The following is a 24,602-nucleotide window of genomic DNA, read 5'->3' on the forward strand; positions in this document are numbered from 1 at the left end:
TTCTGGGTACAAATTTTACAAGTACTAATTCTGATTAAAAACTATGCTGGGCAGTCTGTGAAGAGGAAGAAGTTCATTTAGAGAACAATTTTGAATAGCCTGCATTTTTTTCAAGAGAATAATCTCAGATTTAAGGGAAAGAAATTGTTCCCCAGGATGATGGTTTTTCAAAGAGAGAGAGGGATTCTGCTTCTCCTCCATGAACAAAAACAGCCCAGGTGAAATCATTTCCCAGTATCTGAGGAGACTGATCTCCCTCTCATGCCCCACTCACATAAAATACAGCTGAAATTGTTTTACCTTTCTGAAACATAAATATTATTTTATGCCATCAAAATATGAGAATGATCTAAGTAGATGAAAGTTACGTTTCCTTTATTACTGATGGATCATTAATCAGTTGTGAACACTTAGCTGCCTTCCTGTCCTTACCTTGGGAATAAAGCACATAATAGATCTGCTAAATCATGAGTCCAGATTAGAATTGCCTTTTCCTTTATTTGAGACATATATAGATAGATTTTTTTTTAAATTCTCTTACTTTGACAATGGTTTTAACATTATCGTATCTGCAGTGGGATCGGATGGCAGGATGTTAAACCTCTTGTACTGCACAGGTTCTCAGTCTTAGCCAAAAGGCCAAGAAAGTATGTCCACAGCTCAGAGTTCAAGCCCTACACTTGGATCTTGGCCAGAAAGAGTCTGAGACGTGATCTGCTTGAGATTTTGGATTAGTAGTTGAAATTCCCAAGTATTTAAACTGAGCTGTTAACAAAGATGTGCTTTGCAGCATGTGCTGTTGAATTGTTTTCAACCTCAGGGGAATGTATCATTAACCAGAGCACATAGCAAGACATTTGGCTACAGGCCACACCTAGATACCAAGCCTTTAAAAACATACAGCTATACAAAAATACCAGTAACATACCTTATACCCATGGCCACAAAGTCTGAGTGAATGTCTGGTGCATAGGGCACCATGGCTTTACATCTTGTCCACATGGGCAGTGTTTTATGAACTCTGAAATCCCTTGGCCCATACTGGTGCCACCCAATTTGCATGGGGAACAGCTATCCACATCCTCACTTGTGTTGATGCTCTTTCACGAAAACCAGAATAATATGGCCACAGGCTTATGCAGTGACAGACTGCACTGCTCTTATTTGAGCTACCACAAAAGTTGCTTAATATCGAGTCCAAAGCTGACTTTTCATAAAATCATGCTTAGGGCTGCATCTGATTTTTTTTTTTTTCCCCAATAACTTTGAGAAGGCGAGTTTTGTCACTAGGGTACAGGGTCTTTTTCTGTTCATCGAAAATTACTTTTTACTTCAGGAATTCATTCGTTCAAAGGGTGTGTTGTCTGAGGACTCAAAAAATAGAAATCTATTGTTATAAAAGTTTAACACATGACATTTGATTAGCTTTTCAGAATCAATGAAGCCAATCAGCTGATGCAGTATGATCAGTGCTTGACGAAAGGAAATGATGGATCGAAAGTTATGATTACACACTGTAGCCTAAAGGAGTACAAGGATTGGCAGTACTTCCCGGTATGTTCCATTTTGTGGGATCCTGTTGTATCTGCTTCTTTCTCTGTATATCTACTTTACCTTCCGTGTCTCCTATCTCTTCTCTCTGTATTGGTCCCTTCTAATGTAAACATGCCACTCTATCCAATTAAAAAAAAATACACAAGATTTTGGGGTCTTCCAAGGTTTTGGGAAATCCAATAACTTTATATGTGGTTGGATGTCTCCAAGGGCACAGCAATGCTGTGCCTGAAAGATAGACTGTTATGATCTGTGGACCCTTGGGCCGGCCTTGCGGATGATGAAGAAACGTCGAAGAGGACTCCGCAGAAGATGTGATGGCCGGGAGGTGGAACGGAGCCAGGAGACCAATCAGGAGCTTCGCCACTGGAAGCCCGAGGTCCCCCCGGGAGGAGCCCGTGAGGACCCGAGCCGCTTGGACATAGGTGCGGTCTTCTCGGAGGAGGTAGCAAGCAGGATGAGTGGACGGTCCGAAGGTCAGGGCTGGCAGCAGACAGGAATTCCAAAGAACGTACCGGAGTCAGGAACCAGGAAATCAGGCCGAAGGATCAGGGCAAGGCTGGATCAGGAACAAAGGGTGGAACTGCAAGTAGACTGGGTATCCAGCATTTCATATATGCTGACGACGTGCAGATACTCATCCCTATATCTGACTCCATCACAAATGCAATGAAGATCTGGAACTCTGCCCTGTCTGAAATAAACAAAGTACTCACTAACAATTTCCTAGCACTCAACACCAACAAAACAGAACTTCTCATTCTTTCTCCCCCTAACAACCCCTTGCACAATCTTCCCCCCACCCCCTCTCTACCCGGCCACCCTCCTACACAACAAGTCCGCAACCTTGGCATAATGATAGACAACCAATTCAACCTCAAAAAATTCATCTCTGCCACTATAAAAAGCGGAATCTTTAAGCTCCACACCCTGAAGAGAATCAAACCTCTTCTCCACACCTCCGACTTCCGCACAGTGCTGCAAGCCATGATTCTGTCCAAACTCGACTACTGCAATTCCATCCTACTAGGCTTACCAAAAAGTACCTTACAACCGCTACAGTTACTACAAAACGCTGCTGCCCGCATCCTCACCAATACTCACCGTCATGAACATATTACTCCAGTTCTTCAGCCACTACACTGGCTCCCCGTAACCTCCAGGATAATATATAAATCACTCACACTCATACACAAAGCCATTCACAACCAAAACATGCAATGGTTCCCAGAATATTTCTCATTCCACATTCCGACTAGACCAACAAGAATGCAACACCAGGCCAAACTCCAAACACCCTCTCCTAAACTCATGAAGCATGTCACATTTAGAGAGCGCTCATTCATTATAGCAGGAACCTCCCACTGGAATAAAATGCCTCCCCATTTACGCCAGGAACCCTGCCACAAAAAATTCAAACACAATCTCAAAACCTGGCTGTTCAAACTAGCTTACCCCGACTAACTAACGGACTCCCCTCCAAAGCTACGATATGACCACCCGACTGATTCACGCCCCAATTATATCTTTTCTCCCTCCTCCCCACTTCTTGTGGGTCTCCCTCTCCTCCACCTTCTTACTCCTAATACCCCACCCCCCCCCCCCCCGCCAATAACCTAACTGCTTTGATTAACTCTATTGTTTTAAAAAAAAAAAAATGTACATATGTATATAATCTATGTATTATTTCCTCCAGCCCCTGTTAACTGACTCCTTGTTAAAAAATTTATATTATTGTAAAGCTTGTTGCTAGGTTATGTTACATTGTGAACCGAGGTGATGTTTTGCAAACGTGCCTCGGTATATAAAAAACCCTTAAATAAATAAATAAATAAATAAATAAATAAAAATAGACAACTCCCAGGAAGGGCATTCCAGGCATCCACCACCCTCTCTGTGAAGAAATGCTTCTTGATATTGGTTCTGAATCTTCCTCCCTGGAGTTTTAAATCGCGACCCCTGGTTCTGCTGATTTTTGTCCGACGGAAAAGATTTGTCGTTATCTTTGGATCATTAAAACCTTTCAAGAATTTGAAAGTCTGTATCATATCACCTCTGCTCCATAGCTCTACCATGGAAAGTAGAGCTGTGGCACAGAAGGTAACTATACTAGCACCAATGATCAGTCTTGGCTTGGGTCAGTGGGATACTTTGACAAAACTGGAACAGAGTGTGTTGCAACTGCCACTTTTAAGTTGCAACTACTGTGGCTCTGAGCTCCTCTTCAAAATCAGTGAAATAGCACTTGTTGAAAGTGAGCCAATTTGGGTTTCTGCAGAGGTGGTCTGTCCTTTAACTCCAGCACAAATGGACTCTCAAAAAGTGGGGAGCCCAACTGTCAGAGCTAGTGAAGAATTTCTTTGCCTCCTGAAGACCAGAAAGGGAAGTTGGAACTATCCTGTCCAGGATGGAGGAGACTTTTCCAGTAAAAGTCCGCAAAAGATTCAGGCCTCACTTAAGAGGCTTTTGGTGGTAGAAGTGAGCCTGAGGCGGTAGTTTCACAACCTGCAGAGGAAATCCCTTCATGAATCAGAAGGAATGGGTTCAGCTCCTTCTGAGTTCCTATGAGACGTTTCCCGCTCAGACCAGCAGACATCTCCTCAGTCAGGGTCCTGGCTCAGCATTTCCCTGTAGTCAGGAGAGGAGGATTCTATGGGGATTCCTTCAGATCCTTTGTCCAACTTGCCTCAGCATGCATTTCTTCTAGAAGATCTCAGCTACTCACGCTGTCTGGATAAGCAAGTGAAGTCATTGTCCATCATTGTTAAGAAGGAGCAGGACCTGAGATTGGATGTCTTCAGGTTGTTGCAATTTCTCTAACCTCAGGTCTGTTTCCATCCTGGTAAAAAGCCTTCTCAAGGAACTGCAAATGAGGATGAGGCAAGTGCCAATATGTCTTCCGGCTGCCCAAAAGATTGAGCTAAAGTGTATAGAGTCCAGGCTCCCCCAGGCTTTGGAATAGTCCAGCTGCTGCACTACTCTGTAATTGTAGAGTCAGCATTGAAATGTGCAAAGTGCAACCTGGATTGCTCTAATGTGCCTCTTAGGAAGGATCTGTTGCGCTAAAGGTGGACTCTTGGCCTGGCGCAGGATTGGTACGGCCCTCTGAGGGTTCCCAGAGGGCGCCTGCTGCCAGGAGGCGGAGCACACGAGAAGACAGAGGCTAGCTGGAGCTTCACCAATAACAGTCCGGGGGCTCCGTGGGTTGAGCCCTTGGATACCTGGACCACCTGGGTTTTGGTGGGCCTCTGAGGGTCTCCTGGAGAGGTAGCCAAGAGGTGTGCCCACCAAGAGCAAAAGTGCTCGGCCAGTGGAGAACAGATAAGCTAGACCGGAACAAAGATTACCGGAGGCCACTGGAACGGAACAGGAGCTGAAGGTCCTCCGGTCAGGATAGGCAGCGCCTAGTGGTCTAGCTTGTAGAAGGCCGTGGGTAGCGTCAGAACAGGCAAGCCTGGTGGTCACAGGAGAAGCAAGGAGAGTGTCCGTATGGAGCGCAAGGGTCAAAGCCAGAGTATCCATCCGAGGGTGGTCAGCCAAAGCAAAGGTCAGTTCCAGGTATCAGTCTGAGCGTGGTCAGTGGCAAGCAGAGGTCAGTTCCAGGTATCAGTCCGAGCTTGGTCAGTAGCAAGCAGAGGTCAGTTCCAGGCAGCGGTCCAAACGTGGTCAGAGGCAAGCCGAGGTCAGTACCATGAATCAGTCCGAGAAGGTACAACCTGGGTAGCGGAACGTGGAACAGGAAACAGGAACAGACGCTGGAATACAGGAAGGACCACGGGAACACAGGAACGCAGGAGCACTAGAAGACACTGGAACAAGCGCAGGAACAAGGAACACAAGACGGCAACTAGCTTCACACGTGTAACGACCCATTTGCCAAGGTGAGGAACTGAGGGAAGGCCCTCGCCTTATATAGGACGCTTACGTGGTGTCATCAGGAGGCGACTGGCCCGTGATTCCCGCCCTGGGTCCTTTAAAAGAGGAGGCACCAGCCGCATGCACGCCTAGGGGCGGGGCCGAGGGCGCAGAGCCCCTGCGGGAGCTCCATAGAGAGGCCTGTGATGACGGAGGCGTTCGGGGCAGGCGCTGTGGACACCGAGAGCTGGCTGCTGCTGCTAGGGAGGACAGAACGGAGCTCGTGGAGGGGAGCCCAAGGTGAGCAGGCCCTGTCGCGGCACCAGCACGGCCGAGACGCGCAACAGTAACCCCCCCCCCTTCTAGGACTCCCCCTTACCGGTCTAGGCTTCTCTGGGTGCTGTTGATGAAAAGCTTGAAGGAGGTTCTTGCCCAAGAAGTGGTGGGAGGGCTCCCTCTGGTCCGAAGCCCTCCCACACCAGGAGGTACTCCCAATGTCCTCTTCGGCGGCAAACATCCAGGACCTCCTGGACCTGGAGGGTGGCCTCAGGTTCAGCTGAGAGCTGAGTGGGTGGTGGTGGTCTCCAAGACGGCCAGGACAAGACTAGGAGCTTGAGCAGGGATACATGGAATGTATTGTGAATTCCAAGACTTGCCGATAGCTTCAGTTGGTACTTTACAGCCCCCACTCGGCGTAAAATGGGAAATGGTCCCACATACTTTGGGGCCAATCGTTGAGAGGGCAGCCGGAGGCGGATGTGCCGCGTGCTAAGCCAGACCTGTCCCGGCAAAAATATTGGGCCAACCCGGCCCGGCTACTTGACAAAGGCGTTCTTTAACCTGGTCCCATAGCCGATGGATGGTCTGGGCCATGGACTGCGCTGCAGGAGATGGCACGCTGAGTGGGACTGGAAGAGGCAGGCGGGCTGCCAACCAAAAACCACCGCAAACAGAGAGGTCCCAGTGGCGGATGCAACATGAGTGTTGTGTGACAACTCTGCCCATGGGAGAAGATCAACCCAGTTGTCTTTTTGGTCGTTAACATAGGACCGGAGGAAGGCTTACGTTAGCCTGACCATTAGCCTGCGGGATGATAGGCGGAGGTTAAGTTCAAAGTAATATTGAATTTTCTGCAGAGGGATCTTCAGTGCTTTGCCGTGAACTGAGGGCCTCTGTCCGAGACGCTCTCTTGTGGCAATCCGTGGAGATGGAAGACATGATTCAGGAAGAGTCGGGCGAGTTCAGGAGCCGAGGATAGGTCACAAAGAAGTCTCTAGAAAGACTGGACCAGGGTTCTGTGGGTGCAGGAAGGGGCTAGTGAAGCCCCCACGGATGTCCTAAGGGCGGTTTTTGTTGAGCGCAGACAGGACAAGAGTCTACGTAGTTACGGGAGTCCTTTGTCATAGTAGCCCACCAGTAGTATCTGTGGAGCATCTTGAGGGTTCGGGCACGGCCGGGATGGCCAGCGAGACGGGAGTCATGGGCCCAATGAGTCATGGGCCCAAATAAGTCGGAGGCGGCGAGGCACCACCGACTTACCAGCAGGCACGGTGGTAGTAACTGCGATGGAAATGCATGCAGGATCAATGAGCTAGAGTTTCAGGGGTATCCTCCGGCTCTACAGAGCATGAGAGTGCATCGGTGCGGAGATTCTTTTCAGCTGGGTGGTAGCGTAGTTCAAAGTTGAAGCGTGCGACAAAGAGAGCCCAGCGGGCCTGTCTTGCATATAGTAATTGAGCTTCTTTCAGATGTTCTAAATTCTTATGACCGGTGTAAATGGTGAATTTGTGCTGGGCCCCCTCAAGCCAGGGACGCCACTTCTGGAGAGCCAATTTCACGGCCAGGAGTTTGCGGTCCCCAATTGTGTAGTTGTGTTCAGCAGGTGAAAACTTGTGGGAGTAAAAAGAACACGGAACAAGGGCTCCCTTGGTGGAGTATTGACTGAGGACCACCCCGGTGCCAATGGCGGACGCGTCCACCTCAACAATGAAGGGGCGGTTCGGGTCTGGATGGCAGAGACATGGGCCAGTAATTGTAGTGCCCAAGCTCAGGACCCCCGCCGGGCTTAGGCTCTGGAGTTTCCCGGACGCACCAGACAGGTCTGGATAAGGTGATCATGGCCCCCACAGTAGAAGCAGAGACCGGACTTCCGTCTTCGGAGGCGTTCCTCAGGAGTAAGACAACCGTGGTTTATTTGCATTGGTTCTTCCTTTGGCGGGGAAGCCGCCTATGATGCCCTTTATCTGGGGCTAACAGATCAAGGTGGTTCCAGGGCCAGACTTGGCTGGTTGTTACTTCCTGGTGCCGTTCCTGGAGGCAGTGGTCAATCCACCCAACTAAAGCGATGAGGTATCCAACGATGTGGGAATCTATCGGGCTGCCAATTCGTCTTTCAGAGCTGGTGTCAGACCCTCGAGATAGAGTGCCCGCAGGCAGTTTTCCTGCCAACCCAATTCTGTAGCCAGGGTTCAGAACTCCACAGTGTATTCTGAGAGGGTGTGAGACCCCTGGCGGAGGTGGAAGAGATGGTGGCCGGCGACCGCCTGTCGGCCTGGATCTTCGAAGGTGCGTCGGAACATGGAAATGAATTGAGGGAGCTGCTGGAGTACAAACACTCCCAAAGCGGGGAGGCCCATGCCAGGGCCTTCTCTTCCAAACAAGATAAGATAAAAGTGATCTTCATCACTTCATCTGGGAAAGACTAGGGGGCACTCCATGAAGTTAGCATGTGGCACATTTAAAACTAATCGGAGAAAGTTCTTTTTCACTCAACACACAATTAAACTCTGGAATTTGTTGCCAGAGGGATGTGGTTAGTGCAGTTAGTATAGCTGTGTTTAAAAAAGGATTGGATAATTTCTTGGAGGAGAAGTCCATTTCCAGCTATTAATTAAGTTGACTTAGAAATTAGCCACTGCTATTACTAGCAACGGTAACATGGAATAGACTTAGTTTTTGGGTACTTGCCAGGTTCCTATGGCCTGGATTGGCCACTGTTGGAAACAGGATGCTGGGCTTGATGGACCCTTGGACTGACCCAGTATGGCATGTTCTTATGTTCTTAATAAAGAAAGCTGTAATGCAAACTGCATGTAACACTGGTTGATAAACCCCGCAGAGACGAAAATCCCCATTGAAATGGGGAGGAGCTGGGAGAGCCAGCAGTGCCTGAGAGGGCGATGAGGTAGAGGAAGTGCTGTTAGCTAGAGTCCCTGGGTTGGCCATGGCGGACTCTTCAAGTTTTGATTGTAGTCTCTCTACCGAGGTGGCCAATGCCTTGAGGAATTGCTGCTGCTCTCGGACACGAGGCCAGGCCTGGAATAGCCTGTAAAGCGGAGAACTCCGCCGAGTCCATGGCCTTGGCAACCTGTTGTGCTGAAGGTGGACCCTTGACCTGGCGCAGGATTAGTACGGCTCTCTGAGGGTTCCCAGAGGGCGCCTGCCACCAGGAGGCGGAACACACGAGGAGACAGAGGCTAGCTGGAGCTTCACCAATAACAGTCCAGGGGCTCCGTGGGTTGAGCCCTTGGATACCCGGACCGCCTGGGCTTTGGTGGGCCTCTGAGGGTCTCCCGGAGAGGTGTGCCCACCAAGAGCAAAGGTGTACGGCCAGTGGAGAACAGATAAACTAGACCAGAATAGAGATTACCCGAGACCACTGGAGCGGAACAGGAATTGAAGGTCCTCTGGTCAGGTTAGGCAGCGCCTAGTGGTCTTGCTTGTAGAAGCCGTGGGAAGCATCAGAACAGGCAGGCCTGGTGATCACAGGGTGGTCAGCCAAGGCAAAGGTCAGTTCCAGGTATCAGTCTGAGCATGGTCAGTAGCAAGCAGAGGTCAGTTCCAGGCAGCGGTCCAAACGTGATCAGAGGCAAGCCGAGGTCAGTACCGTAAATCAGTCCGAGAAGGTACAACCTGGGTAACGGAACGTGAAACAGGAACAGACGCTGGAACACAGGAGAGAACGCAGGAGCACTGGAAGACACAGGAACATTGGAACAAGCACTGGAACAAGGAACACAGGAACAAGGACTGCAGGAACACTGGAACAAGCACAGGAACAAGGAATGCAGGAACACAGGATGGCAACTAGCTTCACACAAGTGTGACGACCCGTTTGCTAAGGCGAGGAACTGAGGGAAGGCCCTCGCCTTATATAGGATGCTTTCGTGATGTCATCAGGAGGCATCTGGCTTGAGGTTCTCACCCTGGGCCCTTTAAAAGAGGAGGCGCCGGCCATGCGCATGCCTAGGGGCAGGGCCGAGGACGTGGAGCCCCTGCGGGAGCTCCATAGAGAGACCTGTGATGATGGAGGCATTTGGGGCCGGCGCTGGAGATGCCAAGAGTTGGCTGCTGCTGCTGCTGCTGCTAGGGAGGACGGAACAGAGCCCGTGCAGGGGAGCCCAAGGTGAGCAGGCCCGGTAGCGGCACAGCGTGGCTGGGACGCGCAACAGGATCCAAACACAATTACATATGGGAAGAAGATCTTCCAGGGTTCTATGCTTAGTGCTCAGATTACAGCTCACCAGTTGTACAAAATACTTGAGTATGTGCAAATCTCAAATTGGAAAGGTTGCAAAATCAGCCTTTTTAAAAAATGTTTATAAATTTTCAAATACAATCAAGGTTGGACCATTAGATGATTGAGGGGTTAAAGGGGCACTTAGGGAAGATAAGGCCGACATGGAAAGATTAAATAATTTCTTTGCTTTGGTGTTTACTGAAGAGGATATTGAGGAGATACCCGTCCCGGAGACTGTTTTCAAGGGTGACGATTCAGATGAATTGAACGAAATCATGGTGAACATGGAAGATATCATAGGCCAGATTGATAAACTGAAGAGTAGTAAATCACCTGGACCGAATGGTATACACCCCAGGGTTCTGAAAGAACTAAAAAATGAAATTTCAGATCTATTTCAGTTATTTTGTAACCTATCATTAAAATCATCCATTGTACCTGAAAATTGGAAGATGGCCAATGTAACCCCGATATTTAAAAAGGGGTCCAGGGGTGATCCAGGAAACTATAGACCAGTGAGCTTGACTTCAGTGCCGGGAAAAAATTGTGAAAACTGTTATAAAGAATAAAATCACAAAACATTTAGATAGGAGTGATTTAATGGGACACAGCCAGCATGAATTTACCCAAGGGAATTCTTGCCTCACAAATCTACTATATTTTTTGAAGGGATGAATAAACGAGTGTACAAAGGTGAACCGGTAGATGTGGTGTATATGGATTTTCAGAAGGGCTTTTGACAAAGTCCCACATGAGAGGCTTCTATGAAAACTAAAAAGTCATGGGATAGGAGACAGAAAACAGAGAGTAGAATTAAATGGTCTGTTTTCACAGTGGAAAAAGGTAAACAGTGGAGTGCCTCTGGGATCTGTACTTGGACCGGTGCTTTTTAATATATTTATAAATGATCTGGAAAGGGGTATGGCCAATGAGGTGATCAAATTTGCGGATGACACAAAATTATGCAGAGTAAGTAAATCTCAAGTGGATTGTGATGAATTGTAGGATTACAGGCATGGTTAAAAAGTGAGGCGAAAGAGGTTATTTTAGCCAAAAGATCTTCATTCAAAAATTGGAAGAAAGATCCAACAGAAGAAAATAGGATAAAGCATAAGCATTGGCAAGTTTAATGATAAGACAGGCTAAGAGAGAATCTGAAAAGAAGTTGCCCTTAGAGGCAGAAACTCACAGTAAAAACTTTTTAAAATATATCTGAAGCAGAAAGCCTGCGAGGGAGTCAGTTGAACCGTGGCTTGGTTTAATGGAACAAAGTCTCAATGGTCACAGGATGGAGGAGTACAAGTCCAGGTGTGGTAAATTTTGAATAGAAGTATTGAGGCTTCTACCATTAGCTGAATTCAAAACCAGGGATTCCTGCCTTGATAAAAAAAAACCCACTTCCACTCTATTTCCCTACCCTTTCTGCCTTGAGACAAAAAGTTTACTTTCAGAGGTGTGTTCGAATCTACCACAGAAATTTATTAACCATTAATTCATGCAGCACATCATGCAAAAATAAACCAGTCAGTTTATTGTAAAAATATTTTCTTTATTTCAGATAAAGGCATGAATAAAAATCTCTAAATGACTAAGAAACACTTTTATGTTCAAATCTTAACTTTACCAGAGTATATCCTATAATCAATGTCAGAGCCATTAACAAGGAAATTGAAATTATTAATATCCGATAAATGTCTATCAATGTCATCTTTTAGAAATCAATACATTTCTAATACATCTGCCAATCTAGAAACAATAGCAATTTAAAGGTTCTCATATACTTGAATAAAAGATTATATTTACCAATTATCTGAAGCACCCCGCTCTGTGTCTCTCTCAATCACGTGCAAAGAAAGTCAAAGTAGCACTCCTCTCTCCTTCTGACTGCTCTCAGTTTTATACCCTTAAGACCCTTTGATCCAGGGTAGCTGTTCCTTTTCCATCAATACATCTATCTTTTAGCCTTTGAAGAACTTCATTTCTAGAGACCTTGACTGAGGTTCAATCAATTTTTCATATCAGAACATTAAAATTTAGGATTTATTCTCACCCTGTTTAATGCTTCGCCCATATTTGATTTTTAATTGGATTTCTTTTGTAGTTCTAAGAGAAAACCTTTTCCACTCCCTTCTGTCACAAGAGTCACGCTTGATTGACTGTCCACCTGTTTTTAGGATGCTCAATCATACCACCTGTTTTTAGGATGCTCAATGTCATAAAATGCAGGTGTTTTCTTACTTGAGATAAGAGAAAGTGGTAAACAACTTTCTCTCAAAGTCTGAAAGTGGGGTAAAGGTGAGTGCTATGTGCTGGAGTTTTTTTCAGCACATAATGTCATGGCTTTTAAAAGTAAAGGCTTATAAGTATTAAATGCTAACATGTTTCTTTATGGCTAATTGATTACTGACTTCACTAAATATAAGTAATTATCAATAAAGCACAAAATATTAAGATATTTTCTGACACAGGAAGATATGATTAGTCGCTGCTTTCAATATCTGAAAGATCTGTCTGGAAATATAGCTTTACGGGAACTCCACCAGAAATTTCTGAGGAGAACTTATGTGTCACAATTGCAAGCATTTTGGGCAAGCATCGCACAATCACCCCTGTGTCCGCGCTGTCTGGTGGAGCAAGGTACGTTGACTCATGCTTTTTGGTCCTGCTCATTAGTTCAACAATTTTGGACCAAAGTTATGGGGTATCTCTCCAATATCTTGAACCATTCTATCCCATTGGACTCGGGAGCCATTCCTTTTTGAACACCTACCCCCTAAAGGTCTTAAATCCCGGGGTACAGCCACACTATTTCGGAAAGCATGCTTATTGGGCAAAAAAACTATACTACTGACTTGGAAGGAAGCATCAGGTCCTTCCTACTGGACATGGCGCAATTTGTTTCACACTTTAGCAGTGATGGACTATAAAGCTTTGCACCACTCATTCAAGAAACAACAAGCTTTTAAGGTAATTTGGTTCGGTTACCTAGGCTCCTTGTCACCCAGAGCCAGAAGTTTAGTCTTGAATAATGCTATATAATTTTCTGTCAATCTAGGTGTAAAATCTGCTCACCTTTCATTTTCTCTGTAATGCCAAACTTGGTACATGAGTCTTATGCATCTTGGGATGGAGCGGGGGAGGGATTGGAAAATGTCTATAACAAATGACAGTTCTGTATGGTGTACGGGGTATGTCAGGAACCCACATGGCCCCGTCTCATGTTGATATGTTTGTAAGTGTTTATCATGTTATATTCATAATAAAAAACAGATTAACCATAATGGAACAGTCATGTCATAGGTGGCGATGTCCTTTCGTGGATTACAAACTGGTTAAAAGACAGGAAACAGAGAGTAGGATTAAATGGATAATTTTCTCAATGGATGGGAGTGGGCAGTGGCGTGCCTCAGGGATCTGTATTGGGACCCGTGCTTTTCAATATATTTATAAATGATCTGGAAAGGAATACGATGAGTGAGGTAATCAAATTTGCAGATGATACAAAATTATTCAGAGTAATGAAATCACAAGTGGATTGTGATAAATTACAGGAGGACCTTGCGAGACTGGAAAATTGGGTATCCAAATGGCAGATGAAATTTAATGGACCCAAAAAACAAAGCGGTAGCCGATCCAGTGAGCTGTATAACAGTGACGACAATAGGAATCGGATGATGACAAGCCCTTTATTAAAATGCCCGACTCTGGCCGAGTTTCGCTCCCTTGCACAGAGCTGCCTCAGGGGCAATTCATTTTACCAGGACTTGATTTGATCAATGTAGAAAATATCGCATTGATTATGCCTTCGGTGCAGATGAATTCTCACTCACATAGACTTTCTCTTATCAGCATAGTATTGCTAAAATACGGCTCGTCTATCTAAATTTGTCATGTACTGAATGTTTTTGACTTCAAAGCAGCTATTACGTAGCAATACTATGCTGATAAGAGAAAGTCTATGTGAGTGAGAATTCATCTGCACTGAAGGCATAATCAATGCGATATTTTCTACATTGATCAAATCAAGTCCTGGTAAAATGAATTGCCCCTGAGGCAGCTCTGTGCAAGGGAGCGAAACTTGGCCAGAGTCGGGCATTTTAATAAAGGGCTTGTCATCATCCGATTCCTATTGTCGTCACAGATGAAATTTAATGTGCATAAGTGCAAGGTGATGCATATACGGAAAAATAACCCATGCTATAGTAACACGATATTAGGTTCCATATTAGGAACTACCACCCAGGAAAGAGATCTAGGCGTCATGGTGGATAATACATTGAAATCGTCAGCTCAGTGTGCTGCGGCAGTCAAAAAAGCAAACAGACTATTAGGAATTATTAGAAAGGGAATGGTGAATAAAAGGGAAAATGTCATAATGCCTCTGTATCGCTCCATGGTGAGACCGCACCTTGAATACTGTGTACAATTCTAGTCGCCATATCTCAAAAAAGATATAGTTGCACTGGAGAAAATGCAGAGAAGGGCGACCAAAATGGTAAGGGGGATTGAACAGATGCCCTACGAGGAAAGGCTAAGAAAGATAGGGCTGTTCAGTTTGAAGAAGAGACGACTGAAGGGGAATATGATAGAGGTCTACAAAATCATGAAAGGACTTGAACAGGTTAATGTAAATTGATTATTTATTCTCTCAGATAATAGAAGGACTAGGGGGCAGTGTGTTGTTGTTAACACTTATAGGAAGAAGAAAAAGAGGAAAGAAAGAGGGGGTAATGAGCAGTGAAAGGGACACCAATATTCTGTATAGTGAGAGTTAAAACACAGGTTAATTTTAAAAGCCCTGCATGCACCAAAACTGGGAGATATGCGCGCAAGTCAGGCCAGCGTGCTCCGAGCAGATTTTAAAAGGTGCCAAAGTACGTGCCTATCTCCCACTATGAGCACCAAAACATTTTTTAGGAAAAAGGGGTAGGGTGTAAGCAGGGCATGTGTGTTCCTGGATTTATGAATGAAATCAGCTCATAAGTATTTACGCGCAACAGTGCTCGCCAGGGTCCTCTACTGTGTAACTTTACTTCTGCTATGGATGGCATGTAAGATCTTTCTTTACACTAGATTGGGATCTTCTAAAGGGAAGAATTCTGGAAATTCTAGTTCTTTGTTGCTGAGTATAGGAGAATCGGATGTGAATTGGTTCCATGGGATTTTGAAGATCCCATCCTATCACTACTGGATTTGGAAGCCAAGGAAGAACTTGCTCTTCAAGTTCTTGTCTTGGCCAGCCGGGGTCTTCAGTTGTATATGTCTTTTGGATATTGCCATTGGTCCCCATGGATGCATGCCAGGGTTATGGTTCTGTCGTAATCGATCTGTACCTTCTTCACCAACTCCCTTCAAATGACCATTTTTACACTCCAAGTGTCCACTAATGCCTAGGTTGGTGCACCATCTAGCTTAACATCAATCAAAAAAATAGAGACTTACTGGCTGAGGACATCCACAAAATTACAAAATTGTGGGGCTGCAGCATTAACATCCACTGGCTCAACTTCCTTGCAGGGGTAGTCTCATGCAAAATGCCCCTTTCTCTGTAGCTAAAACATGGCGGTGCTATTGGGATTTGCAGTTGAGGCAAAAAGTCTGGCCAATCTGCCTTCCCCAGCTATCAGGGCCTCCTGTCCTTGGGGCTCCAGCGACCTCTCCCTGGATCAGGTGGTCTCCACAGCTTTCAATGACATTTCTAACGTAAGGTTTGGATGTTGGCACACCCACTGCCGCATCAGGTGTTCTAGCCGTCTAGGAATTTTTCCAACAAAACCGTTTTGGCTATCTCCACTCCGATCTTCCCTTCCGGGGTCAACCACTTCCAAGCTGCATCCTTAAGTCTGTGGAAAAGGTTCTGCGAATTTTCCTCTGGTTGAAGAACTCCTTGCCAAAATTGTTGTTGGTAGGCTTCCGGGGTGAGTTTTGGCATATGTAGCTCTTCCTTCTGGGTTGGCGGTTTGAAAGGCAGCTTCACTACTTCCCATAAGTCCATCTATCTTCTGGACATAGAAACATAGAAATGACGGCAGAAGAAGACCAAACGGCCCATCCAGTCTGCCCAGCAAGCTTCGCACTTTTTTTTTTCTCATACTTATCTGTTTCTCTTGGCTCTTAGTAACCTTTTGGTTCTGTTTCCCTTCCACCCCCACCATTAATGTAGAGAGCAGTGTTGGAACTGCATCTAAGTGAAATATCTAGCTTAATTAATTAGGGGTAGTAACCACCGCAATAAGCAAGCTACACCCATGCTTATTTGTTTACCCAGACTACGTAATTCAGTCCTTGTTGGTTGTTGTCTGTCTGTATATAGATCCACCTTTCTTCATTCCCCCTGCCGTTGAAGCAGGGATGTTTGGAATTATTAGAAAGGGAATGGTGAATAAAACGGAAAATGTCATAATGCCTCTGTATCGCTCCATGGTGAGACCGCACCTTGAATACTGTGTACAATTCTGGTCGCCGCATCTCAAAAAAAGATAATTGCGATGGAGAAGGTACAGAGAAGGGCTACCAAAATGATAAGGGGAATGGAACAGCTCCCCTGTGAGGAAAGACTAATCCTGCCGCTCGAGCTGTCTGTAAATAGTTCTTCAAGAAACAATCAGGGTCTTCTGCAGGGGCCATCTTAAGTACTACTGGCAACAAGGGTGGTGGCCTGATTATGGTGGTCTGCATGGCCTGTGCCACCTGGGTTAGTACCATGTTTTGTTGCATAATTTGTTCTCACAACACCTGCTGCTGTCCAATTATTTTTGCAAGACAGCCTGCCGTTGTTGTTGTTGCCTTGCCATGAAGAGATGTACTACCTGCTCCATCTTCTCCATTTCTCACACTATGCAAACTGTGAAGCTGGGTGGCTGTCTGGGGGAAAGAGAGAGGAGTCCCAGGCTATTCTTTCAGCCAGGCCACAGGAGGAAAAAAAAATTATGTACATTATTTTTTTTTTCTTTCTGTGCAGTGGACTCCTGATTGTGCTTCATTCGTAGACCAGGAGTCCTACGGTTGCCACTATATGTGGTCGATCGGGAACAGCCACAGCTTAGGAACAGCCAGGAGTTCAAAAGAAGGAGGCTAAATTCCAGCTCGTTCCACATAGCTTATTTACAGGCAAATAAAAATACAGCACAAAGGCTGCTTACCTCAACAGACCTTGGGTTAACAAAACATTCAAAGGTATGTAATTATGGCATAAGCTGGCATCCTGCCTTCTCATAAGAACATAAGAAAATGCCATACTGGGTTAGACCAAGGGTCCATCAAGCCCAGCATCCTGTTTCCAACAGTGGCCAATCCAGGCCATAAGAACCTGGCAAGTACCCAAAAACTAAGTCTATTCTATGTTACCATTGCTAATGGCAGTGACTATTCTCTAGGTGAACTTAATAGCAGGTAATGGACTTCTCCTCCAAGAACTTATCCAATCCTTTTTTAAACACCGCTATACTAACTGCACTAACCACATCCTCTGGCAACAAATTCCAGAGTTTAATTGTGCGTTGAGTAAAAAAGAACTTTCTCCGATTAGTTTTAAATGTGCTCCAAGCTAACTTCATGGAGTGCCCCCTAGTCTTTCTACTATCCGAAAGAGTAAATAACCGATTCACATCTACCCGTTCTAGACCTCTCATAATTTTAAACATCTCTATCATGTCCCCCCTCAGCCGTCTCTTCTCCAAGCTGAAAAGTCCTAACCTCTTTAGTCTTTCCTCATAGGGGAGCTGTTCCATTCCCCTTATCATTTTAGTAGCCCTTCTCTGTACCTTCTCCATCGCAATTATATCTTTTTTTAGATGCGGCGACCAGAATTGGTTGCCGCATCTTCCATCTTTCTAGGCCCTGCCTTCTTATCCTTGACTGCACCCTCCCTGGGCCCAGAATATCTTGCTGGCTTGGGTCTTAAGGACTGGGCCAGATAGCTGTGGCAGTCTTTTAAGGTATTCTGAGGGATTTTCTTAAATATTCCCTCACAGTTCCATCTATCAAAACATTTAGATTGCAGGCTACGTAAAATTGAGCATTTTCTATTTTAGGCCCAATGTTATGGAACTTGGAGAATAATTTGCATGAGGAGAGAGATTATTTGAGGTTTAGGAAAGAAATAAAAGGTATGCTTAATCAGCTTTATGGGTATTATGGGTATTTATATTGTCTATTATTTCATTAATTTTATTGTGTTTTGTTGAACTGCTTGTGTTTCACGTTGGTTGGTTGATAATGTTTATATGTCTGTGTGTTTATTTTGTATTATTTATTTATTCATTCTTATTAATCACTCACTCAGGGTCAGCCCTGACTGGTGCAATGTACAACAGTTTAAGACAATACATAATGACTGTTGCTGTGTAATCTGCACTGAAAAGTAGTGCTGGAAGTTGTGCAATATCCGATTTTTAAATAAATAAACCTGAAGTCTTTAGTGGAATCATCATACCCTGGACACGTGGAGTTCTGCCAGGTCATGGAGGAATGAAAGAAACATCTCATCTGTTCCACATTTGAAGCTTTCCACACTATGGCTGTTTCTGTAGGGCCAGGAGACTCGCATGGTTTCACGTGCATGACCACCTGGCAGATGTGGCCTGTACAGGAGAAAATTTGTTTGGGGACAAAGTGCAGGAGACAGTGGTTCTAACTAAGAAGTTCTAAGAAGTATCAGTTCACCCTAAAATCATTGTCTGCAGTTGCAGGAGACCACTCAGCTCCAGCTAGACGCCAGTACTTTGCGTACAAGCATCCATTTTCCATCCTTTTCAGCATCTTCAAGATATCTCCTACTGTGTTGCAACAACTGCCTGCTAGAGACCAGCAGAGGAAAAGGTGTCACCTGAAAGTCCAGCAACAGTCCCAGCCTAAGAATGGGACCAGTTTTTGATGTCTCTGAGGTCTGCCTCACTGTCTCCTCTGGTATGGGAAACAGTCCAGTCTTTCCTTCCAGAATGCATCGGCATCACCAAGGGCAAGTGGATCCTGAAAATTGTGGAATATGGGTACCACTTGACCTCCTCCAGTCCACTGGAGCTTGATCTAGTTTTGATCCCCACTAATACAAGGTGCTTCCATTTGGTGCCTTGTCCGTTCTCGAGAGTATTCACAAAGTGTCTCATAGTCATAGCAGCACAGCTTCATTGGCAGAGTCTGTATATGTTCCCATACAAAATGATTGGTTGGTGATGGGGCTGTGCCAGCACAATTTCTCATAGCACAAAAATAAAATCAGGAAATATAACACATCAATCATAATAGTAAAGATCATACTAATCAAGAGAATAACTATTTCAAAACAGATGAAAAAATGGAATAAACATTCTATAAATTCATATAAAAATTTGTAAACATTCCCCAAAACCAATAAAATATTCCAAAATAGAACATATATTGAGTAACACCCAATAATAATTAAATCTCATAAGGATAAAAAAAATTCCCTGTTCTCCCTACCTGGGAACTTTTGATTTCCAGTCACTCTAAGATTGACCTGGATTAGTGGAGGGAGGAGGCTGCATACAAACTTTGTCCACTCTCTCTTATATTCCAACATTCATTCATTCTCACACACACTCTCATGCTCACATGCACAAATTCTCTCGCTCACTCACTCACTCATGCATGCTTATGTCAGGTGACCTTCTCCAAAGCAGCACTCTGTCATGACTCATCAAGAAACAGCCATGATGACTTCCGTGGCTCATCTTAAGGCCACTTAGTTTAGTTTAGTTTATTTGCCTTGGTATGCTACCTTTCCAATTAAGGTGGTTTATAATCATGGTTTCTTCTTACATCATTGAAGATATACAAAGCTGCTACTTGGTCATTGTTTCACACTTTCATGTTCCAATATTGTCTGGACAGCATGTCCTAAGGAGACACTAACTTTGGACAAGCAGTTCCACACAGCCTGTTCATGCAATAGTCTGTTCTCCACCTGATGAATTCAAGTTGTTTTTTTAAGTAATTGCTCTACAGTGCAGCACTCAGCTTCGGACTCCCCACGCTTTATGGCTGATTCATTTCTACTTGTCCAAGGAGAAAGCAAGTTTGCTTACCTGTAAACAGGATTCTCCATAAATAACAGGATGAATCAGTCATTCTTAATACCGGCCCATCTCGCTGGAGAGTTGACTACCTTGCTAAAGCTTAAGCTCTGGAAGAGATGGAAAGGATCAGAAAGCAGTATCTGCATGTGGGAATTTCTGCACATGCTCACAAAGACTTCATCTGAGCTCTGAGAGCTGGGTTCGTGACAATCTCATCAGATGTTGTCACCATGCATTATGGCTGATTCATTCTGTAGTCTATGGAGAATTCTGTTTACAGGTAAGCAAATTAGCTTTTTGAGAGTTTGTTTCCTGATCCTGTTATTTTCTAACTTTATATTTATTTGCTGATTGCCCTCTTTTCACTCTGATTTTAGTCATCACTTCATACTGATAGTACCCAGTTCTTTTTCTCCTTCTCCACACCCTCAGGCCTATGCAGAAAGGTGCATTCAGTCGAATGCTCTTTTCTGCCTGTACTTGAACGCTCATTTTCTGTGTGCAAAATTTACTGCAGATGCAGCAAGGAGTTTTGTGCGCAGAAAATATGTGTTCCTAAACAGGAGTACTGCTCAATGCCCTCACATGGAAATCCCTTACAAATAAGGGCATTAAGCAGTACTCCTTGATGCAGAGAATACAAATGGCCAGCACACCTTTCTTAGTGCTGGAAACTTAACTTCTGGGTCAGAGCAGAAGTTAAGTTTCCAGCATTACTGCACTGGCACTTAAAACCTCAAGAAAGGGGGAAAAAAATGTTTTTAAAGTTTAAAATGTCAGTGGATAAGTACTAACTTATCTAGTTATCTGGCAGAAGTTACAAGCTGCCAGATAACATAGAAACATAGAAATGACGGCAGAAAAAGACCAAACGACCCATCCAGTCTGCCCAGCAAGTTCCGCACTTTTTTTTTCCCTCATACTTATCTGTTATTCTTGGCTCTTAGTAACCTTTTGGTTCTATTTCCCTTCCACCCCCACCATTAATGCAGAGAGCAGTGTTGGAGCTGCATTTAAGTGAAATATCTAGCTTAATTAGTTAGGGGTAGTAACCGCCACAATAAGCAAGCTACACCCATGTTTATTTGTTTACCCAGACTATGTAATTCAGTCCTTGTTGGTTGTCTGTATATAGATCCACTTATCTTCATTCCCCTTGCCTTTGAAGCAGAGAGTTATGCTGGATATGCATTGAAAGTGAAGTATCAGTCTTTCTCCCCTGCCGTTGAAGCAGAGAGCTATGCTGGATATGCGTGAAGTATCAGACTTTCTCCCCTGCCGTTGAAGCAGAGAGCTATGCTGGATATGCGTGAAGTATCAGTCTTTCTCCCCTGCCGTTGAAGCAGAGAGCTATGCTGGATATGCATTGAAAGTGAAGTATCAGGCTTATTTGGTTTGGGGTAGTAACTGCCGTAAAAAGCTAGCTACTCCCCGCTTTTTTCTGAAAGCAAATCTTTTTTTCCACATTCATTCACGTCCTCTAGACTTTATGGATCCACAGTGTTTATCCCACGCCCCTTTGAAGTCTTTCACACTTCTGGTCTTCACCACTTCCTCCGGAAGGGCATTCCAGGCATCCACCACCCTCTCCGTGAAGAAATACTTCCTGACATTGGTTCTGAGTCTTCCTCCCTGGAGCTTCAAATCATGACCCCTGGTTCTGCTGATTTTTTTCCGTCGGAAAAGGTTTGTCATTGTCTTTGGATCATTAAAACCTTTCAAGTATCTGAAAGTCTGTATCATATCACCTCTGCTCCTCCTTTCCTCCAGGGTGTACATATTTAGATTCTTCAGTCTCTCCTCATAAGTCATTCTATGAAGGCCTTCCACCTTTTTGTTCGCCCTTCTCTGGACCGCCTCCATCTTGTCTCTGTCTCTTTGGAGATACGGTCTCCAGAACTGAACACAGTATTCCAGGTGAGGTCTCACCAAGGACCTGTACAAGGGGATAATCACTTCCCTTTTCTTACTCGATATTCCTCTCTCTATGCAGCCCAGCATTCTTCTGGCTTTAGCTATCGCCTTGTCACATTGTTTCGCCGACTTCAGATCATTAGACACTATCACCCCAAGGTCTCTCTCCTGCTCCGTGCACATCAGCCCTTCTCCCCCCATCGAATACAGTTCATTCGGATTTCCACTCCCCATATGCACGACTCTGCACTTCCTGGCATTGAATCTCAGCTGCCATATCTTTGACCACTCTTCCAGCTTCCTTAAATCCCATCTCATTCTCTCCACTCCTTCCGGCGTGTCCACTCTGTTGCAGATCTTAGTGCTCTCCTAGCGTCCACATAACACTCAAAACTAGCTTTCTTCTCTTTCTTGTTACTTTTTCCTATACTTCCCCTTCCTCTTTTATCATCTAGTGCTCCAATCAACCCTTTCAATCTGCCCTAACCACGTCATCGCTTTTGACGCCTCTTTCACATTTAAAAGAAATTTCCTCTCTCTCAAAAATTTGTCATGGTCTACAACTTAATATTACAGAAGCCCATCTTTTTTTTTTCAGTTGCTGAAATATTAATCATTGTCACATCTTGATTGGTGCAGTAGATTTTTAACTGGACTGCCAGTCTCTGCTGTTCTTTGGATTTATTCTTCACCGTGCTGCTGGTTTGGTTTTTAGGCTCCTTACACATTCATGCTGTTGTGTTCCGCGGCCGTGGCAGACCACAACCACGGCCCCCTACCTTGTCCGCGGCGTTCCTTCACTGCGGGAGCCCCGGGGGAGGGCTCTGACTCAGGCCGTCGCTCCGGCGCGGCCCCCAGTGCTGCTCCCCCCTCGCGGCGTCCAGCGGCATCTCTCCTCCGCGGGGGAAAATCAAAGATGGCTGCCGCCATCCTTATGCGTGAGGCCGCGCCTCCTTTACAGATTTAAAAGGACCTAATCCCTTTAAATAGCTTCACCTGTTCTAGATCAGCCTGAGCAGGGGAAGTATATAGGAAAGCTTCCTCTGCTCATTCAGTGACTTGGCAACGTCCTCCAGCGCTGTCTAGTCTGCTTGCTTCAGTGAGTTCCTTGAGCTTTGAATCCTGTTCCTGTTTCGTCTTGGTGTTCCCGGTTCCTGACTTCGGATTGGCTTACGGTGATTCTCTGGTGTGTGACTTCGGACTGGCAAGTGGTGATCCCTCTGTGTGTGACCTCGGACTGGTGAGCGACGACCCTCTGGCACTCGACCTAGGACTCCTTCTAGACTACAGTCTCCAAGTCCCAGCGGTCCGGGTCCCTACGGGCTCCTCCCGGGGGGACCGCAGGCTTCCAGGGCGAAGCTCCAGTCTGCCCTTGCACAGATACCTTGACCTCTCAAAGGTCCACCTAAGCCCCAGCGGTCTGGGTCCCTACGGGCTCCTCCTGGGAGGACCACAGACTTCCAGTGGTGAAGACACAGCTCCTCTTCTCGTCTATTCATCTGCCTCTGCAGTCGCCTCAGTCTCCAGTGCCAAGGGTCAGTTGGTCCCGTCTTCCGCTCTGCCTCGCCACCCGACCAGAGAACCTATGGATCTTCCAAAAGGTATACCATCCTCCCGTCGGCCAAGGGTTCACAAGCCTGAGCATAACAATTGCCTCTGCTTTAGTCACTATCTGCTCTTTATCTACCAACTCTCTCTACCTCCTTATCCTTCTGCCTCATCTTGCATTATGCTTTACTGATGAAGATGATCTTGTTTTACACTTACTGACTAAAAGAACTGCTAACCTTGCACATTTCTGTCATCCTCTGCTTGATTTTTAGGCTTTTCCATACTGTTTCTTTTTCCTGTTGTTCTTTTCCTCTTTGTTGCTTATTATAGTGTTGTTGTAACTGTTTTAATTGAATTGTTCCTCATTTTGAAATTAAAATGTCTTCTTTTATGCCAACCCCTGCCCAATTAAAGAGGCCCTATTAGAAGAGGTAGTGTATGTATTGTGAAGACTAGAATTTTTCTCCAAGGACAAACAGGATGGCAGACCTCACACATGGTTGACATAATCAGATGGAGCCCGGCATAGAAATTTTGATTTCAGAGTTCTAGAAAACTTTGAACATACATTACTGGGCATGTGCAGCATGCTATACTACCAAGTGTCCACATGGGGGCCCATTCAGAATCATCTTTTCCATGGTATATGTCAGTTGCAGTTCTTTGTTTCTCCTGTGATTAACAGTCTGCTTCCTAAAAGCACAGGGTTTGATCTTTATAGGACACCGCTGTCTTTTTTTTCTTCTTTCTTTAGTCATCTAGATATTTCTTTCTTTTTGGTGTCCACATGGTGCACCGGCATTGGTGCATTGAGGCAGCGCCGGCCACTGTTTTTCTTTAAGTGTCGAATTGTTTGATTTTCTGTGTTAATTTTTCATTTGATGCCCTTGAAATTGAAAAAAGCGAGTGGCTTTGGAACTTTTGCCCCATGTACAAAAGGTTCATGTACATCACAAATCTATTTGCCTGGGAGCTGACCACTGTGTCTGGGGATGTTCCTTCTGTGCAACTATGACCTCAGATGGCGTTGTTCCCAGCTTGAATTTTTGGAAAAGCAATTTGGGATTCATAAATCTGGCCCATCTGTATCAGCATCAGATATTTCAACATCAGGAACTGTATCGACTGCTGGCAATGCATTGACAGTGGGAGGGCATCGGTCCCCTTCAATA

General features: G+C 45.2%; 1 protein-coding gene across 2 annotated transcripts in view; it reads left to right on the top strand.

The window, feature by feature from the left end:
- The window catches only part of GALNT7 (polypeptide N-acetylgalactosaminyltransferase 7), a 313,223-nt gene that overhangs the window by 270,214 nt on the left and 18,407 nt on the right, over positions 1-24,602 (top strand). For both annotated transcript variants that reach the window (XM_029575498.1, XM_029575411.1), the window contains exon 11: positions 1,426-1,554. In XM_029575498.1, coding sequence (XP_029431358.1) covers positions 1,426-1,554 — 129 coding nt within the window. The remainder of the gene's footprint in view (positions 1-1,425; positions 1,555-24,602) is intronic.

This window comes from Rhinatrema bivittatum, chromosome 1 (genome assembly GCF_901001135.1).
Source record: "Rhinatrema bivittatum chromosome 1, aRhiBiv1.1, whole genome shotgun sequence".
Taxonomy (NCBI): Eukaryota; Metazoa; Chordata; class Amphibia; order Gymnophiona; family Rhinatrematidae; genus Rhinatrema; species Rhinatrema bivittatum.